Source organism: Tupaia chinensis, unplaced genomic scaffold, assembly GCF_000334495.1.
Source record: "Tupaia chinensis unplaced genomic scaffold, TupChi_1.0 Scaffold000377_5, whole genome shotgun sequence".
In the NCBI taxonomy this organism is placed as follows: Eukaryota; Metazoa; Chordata; class Mammalia; order Scandentia; family Tupaiidae; genus Tupaia; species Tupaia belangeri.
This window is the reverse complement of record NW_006159879.1, coordinates 1,999,399-2,004,170: the sequence shown is the minus strand read 5'-3', so window position 1 is coordinate 2,004,170 and position 4,772 is coordinate 1,999,399. Positions and strand designations below refer to the sequence as shown.

At 62.7% G+C, this 4,772-nt stretch overlaps 1 protein-coding gene across 2 annotated transcripts in view; it reads right to left on the bottom strand.

The window, feature by feature from the left end:
- Positions 1-4,772, bottom strand: part of PXDN (peroxidasin) — a 36,954-nt gene that overhangs the window by 12,708 nt on the left and 19,474 nt on the right. For both annotated transcript variants that reach the window (XM_027773830.1, XM_027773831.1), the window contains 4 exons: positions 4,438-4,550; positions 3,602-3,758; positions 1,797-1,905; positions 1,124-1,281 (listed from right to left, as the gene is read on the bottom strand). In XM_027773830.1, coding sequence (XP_027629631.1) covers positions 1,124-1,281; positions 1,797-1,905; positions 3,602-3,758; positions 4,438-4,550 — 537 coding nt within the window. The remainder of the gene's footprint in view (positions 1-1,123; positions 1,282-1,796; positions 1,906-3,601; positions 3,759-4,437; positions 4,551-4,772) is intronic.

Below are 4,772 nucleotides of genomic sequence, written 5' to 3'. Positions count from 1 at the left end.
CCGGGGCCCGGGGGGCCAGAGGCCTCGGGCAGCTGCACGGGGCCAGCTGCAGGCTGCCACATATCCTGTGCCGTTGGCTCAGCCAGTGCCTGGCCCATGGTCCCTGCCAACATGCCTTCTGTCATTCATCCCTTACAGCGAGTTCCATCCTAACAGAAATGCAGGGCCGTCGGGTCTCCAACATGGACGACTCGTCTGCGAGGCCAGGTGCGTCCGAGGACGCGGGCAGCAGAGCCCCTTGGTACACACCAGGCTGCCACATATCCTGTGCCGTTGGCTCAGCCAGTGCCTGGCCCATGGTCCCTGCCAACATGCCTTCTGTCATTCATCCCTTACAGCGAGTTCCATCCTAACAGAAATGCAGGGCCGTCGGGTCTCCAACATGGACGACTCGTCTGCGAGGCCAGGTGCGTCCGAGGACGCGGGCAGCAGAGCCCCTTGGTACACACTCCTGTGGGCCTTGCCCGACCTGGCCACTTCGCTCCAAAACAGGCGGCGACAGGCTCAAAGTGGCCACGCCCGGCCGTAAGAACTGACCCGTGACCCTGATGTGACCCTCCTGCACGCCCGCGCTCTGCTAAGCGGCACCTTGCAGGCCTGAGCAACCTCAAGCCCAGCACATGGCTGTGCCCACCAAAGACACTGCAGCCCCAGAGCAGCTCCCCAAAGCAGAGGGCTACAGCCACTGCCCAGCACCGTGCACACATGCACACGGGCAGAGCAGTCAGTGAGGGTCTGCTGCCGCTGAGGAGCCCTCCCCTCGAAGCCGCCAGGCGGAAGGATGGCAGCCCGTCTGGGCAGGGCCAGCACCACGGTCCTGCCCACATGCCACACAGCTGCTGCTCTGCCCTCGCAGGCCACGGCCTCACCCACGGCAGACACGGCGTCCCAACCCCACTGTCATCCTTCGGCCTGCCCTGTCACAGCTGAGTGGCACACACAGGCCTGCTATGGCCCACATACCCCTCCACGCCCCTCCAGGGCAGAGACAGCTGGCCAGTGTCAGCCCACAGGACCTACTGGGGGAGGCGACTGCATTGTCACCGACCGGGGAGCGTGCTGGGACTTCTCCCAGGACGGATGTGACTGGTGACGTCCAGCCCAGGGACACAGGGGCACTGACCCGTCCCATTCAGGTCGACCATCAGGCCGTGCCGCACGTGCTCCTGGATGAGCTGCAGGGTCCGCTCGAAGATCTCGCCTGCTCGCGCCTGCTCCACCGTGTATGGGTCCCGTGGGTACCGGAACAGGGCCAGCAGGTCATTTGGAGAGCGGGGACGGCTGCCGGGGAGAAAGGAGAGGGAACTGGTGAGGTGAGCGCGAGGCTGCTGGTGCCCAGAACTACGCCCCACTCTGTGTGCGTCCACGCCCGGGCGCCATACCTTGCTGGTCCCAGTGGGAGGCAGGAAACACAAAACCGAGACACGGAGAATAAATGGTTGGTTAGGTCGACAGGGAGAACCACACACACCGCATTTCGGTGGAGCTCAGACGCGGCTCTGGGGCTGCCACCACAAGCCAGCCCCCTAATGACTTTTCAAATTCTTTGTTTTTGCCAAATTATATGGTAAGTAGCCCAGGTAATGAGTTGAAATTTTAAAAAACGCTTTGGCGCGAATCCTGCATCAGATTCTGTTGGAAACACTCGTCCTCTCCCTTAGCCCCGGAAGGCAGATGCCTCTGCTGTTTACAAGGTGCCAATTAAGATTCCTCTCCCCACGGCAGGCGGGGCTGGGGGGGGAGCGCCAGCCACTCTGGGCCCCGGAGATGAGCGCGGACTCTGCGTCGCCCGGTACCTGTCAAACAGGTGTGTCCGCGTGGAGTTTATGGCTCTGTCCACGGTCGCGATGGCTTCAACGATAGAGGTAGCCACAAACGGGTCCCCATTCCGACTGACATCCGGAACTAGAAACACGGGGCCAGTTACCGGCAGCAGATGCTCATGAAAACACGTCTCGGCGCTGCGTCACGGCAGGAGGGCAGGCCCACCAGTCGTGCTTCCTAGCTCGGACAAAGCTGGATGATGGCAGACCCTCACACCGCTCAGGGGGACGGCACAGGTCTGACCTTCTAAAATTGCGCTGCCCTGGGCAACGTCGGTCAGGCCGTGCAGACACCCGACAGGGACTTTTTTACTGATTCGCCTCTGCCCTGAGACCCCGAGAGGAGGGGAGGGGGCGGGCAAGGGAGGGGAGAAGAGCGGGGGCACGTCTCCACAGGTTTCCAAGCTGCACTGCACCCCAGCCTCTGCCAGCCAGGGTCACAGGCCTGTGAGGTGCCCAACATGCAGAGGGGGACCTCAGTCATGAACCTGGACCTTGCGGCTGGCCCAGCTTCCACGGCGGAGCACGACGCTGCCCCATGCCACGTGGCTGGTCCATGGGGCAGTCCTTGCCAACAGGGACAGCACACAGGAAAGCCCAAGGACAGAGGATACTGTGGGGATGCCTGGATTCCTGCCACTCTAGGCTCTTCCATGAAAGGCCACCTGGGGTCACTCACTGCCCTCCTGACAGACAAGCTCCTCACACTCTGCACATGCCCATGGGGTCACCCACGGGGCCGAGCTGTGGACACCACCTGTCAATGTTAGGGACCACCCTCCTCACCCACACAAAACCTGCAGGACACACTGCTCCGTGCACACTATACACACGTACACACACCACACACACGGCACACCCTGCATGCACCATACACGCACATGGCACACCCTGCATGCACCATACACACACACACACACACAGCCACGCCCTACATGCACCATACACACACACACGGCACGCCCTGTACACACCATATACATGCACATGTGGCACACCTTGCACGCACCATATACACACACACAGCCACAACTACATGTGCCATACACACACACGGCGTGCCCTGCACACACCATACACATGCACATGTGGCACACCCTGCACACACCATACACACACACCCAGCACACCCTACACGCACCATATACACACGTACGCAGCACGCCCTGCACGCACCATATACACGCACACAGCACACCCTGCACACATCATACACACGCACACTGTGCACCCTGCACACACCATACACATGCACATGAGGCGCGCCCTACACACACCATACACACGCACACATGACGCGCCCTACACACACCATACACACGCACACACGACGCGCCCTACACACACTATACACACGCAACCGGCACACCCTGCATGCACATGTACACACATACACGGCACACCCTACGTGCACATACACACGCACACACGACACACCCTACACACACCATACACACGCACATGGCACACCCTGCACACACCACACACACACACACAGCACACCCTACATGTGCCCTGCATGCACCATACACACGCAGCACACGCGGCACAACCTGCATGCACTATACACACGCAGCACACGGCGTGCCCTGCACACACCATACACACTGTACACAGTGTGTTCTGCACTAACCATACACATGTGCACAAGGCATACCCTGCACATACCATACACTCTCACACCCCCGTCCCTCGCATGCCTGTCAGGGGCCGACCCTTCGGCCTCCTCCCCTAGCCTGGAGGAGCGGCTCACGCCAGCCCAAGGTTCCCACCCTCACCGTCCACGCTGAGCACCATGCTGACGGCAGCGTAGCCGATGGAGCTGCGGGCCACACACTCGTACCGCCCCGCGTCTGCACTGCCCACGTCGTTGATGGTCAGGAACCCTTCGGGGCTGATGTGGAATTTCCCACTTTCCGTCACCTGGACCCCGTCCTGCAGTCAGACAAGGGATGGCCAGGAAACTGAGCCGGCGGAGGGTCCAGGGCCCAGTCGGAGCCTGGAGCAGGTCCCGCCGAGGCTGCACTGAGACCCAGCACACAGGACAGGTGCAATCCTCCTCCCGGCGCCTGGTGCGCGGCTGCACTTCTCACACGTTTGCTCTGTACAGACAGAGCGCGGGGCCCGAGATGGTTCTGGGTAGGGGGTGTGTGCTGTGGGTGGGGCTCTTGGACCACATGGGAGGGCCCGAGGGACCGTCAGAGCTGAAACACGAGAGCGCTCAGAGACTGAGTGGACAGATCTCGTCCAGGCCAGGCAGGAGCAGGCAGACACTCAGGTATGGAGGGAGGAGAGGTGGAACTGGGGAGGGAGCAGGAGGCCTTGTCGCCCCGAGGCCCAACCGCCTGGGAAGCAGCTCATGCCCACGGGTGCCAGGAGCAGGGAGGAGAGGCGGACAAGAACAGCAGGAAGTGGACAGGCAGGGCCCTCGTCCCCAGGGCGAGGGTGCATCTGACCACACAGCACGGTCTGGGCTTCTGGTGCTGAAGATGAACTGAGGGCGTGTCCCAGTGGGCCCCGGCCTTCTCAGGGAGGTTGCCATGGAGAGGCTTGGCCTGTGGCCTGAGTGCTCCGGGGGCGGCCAGGCCCCACCCAGTGGCAATGTGGGCCTCACCTTGTTCCAGGTGATGGTCGGCTCGGGCTCGCCCTGGGAGCTGCAGGGAAGCTGCACGTTGGTGCCCACCTCCACCGTCAGGTCGCGCGGCACGCTGGCGAACACCGGGGTCACTGGGGCACAGGGCGGGAGTCACAGCCCAGGCCACCGCAGGCCCGGAGGGCCCTCCCTGCCTCCCTGGGCTGCTGCGTCCGAGGGCCTGCCAGCTGCCTCCACGCAGACCCACTGGCTGCCCTGCCCTGCCCTGCCCACCCACAGCGGCGGAGGTCCCACCAGCAGTGCTGGCGGACCCTGGAGGGGCTACAGCCTGACGCGCACACAGCTCTGCAGACCGT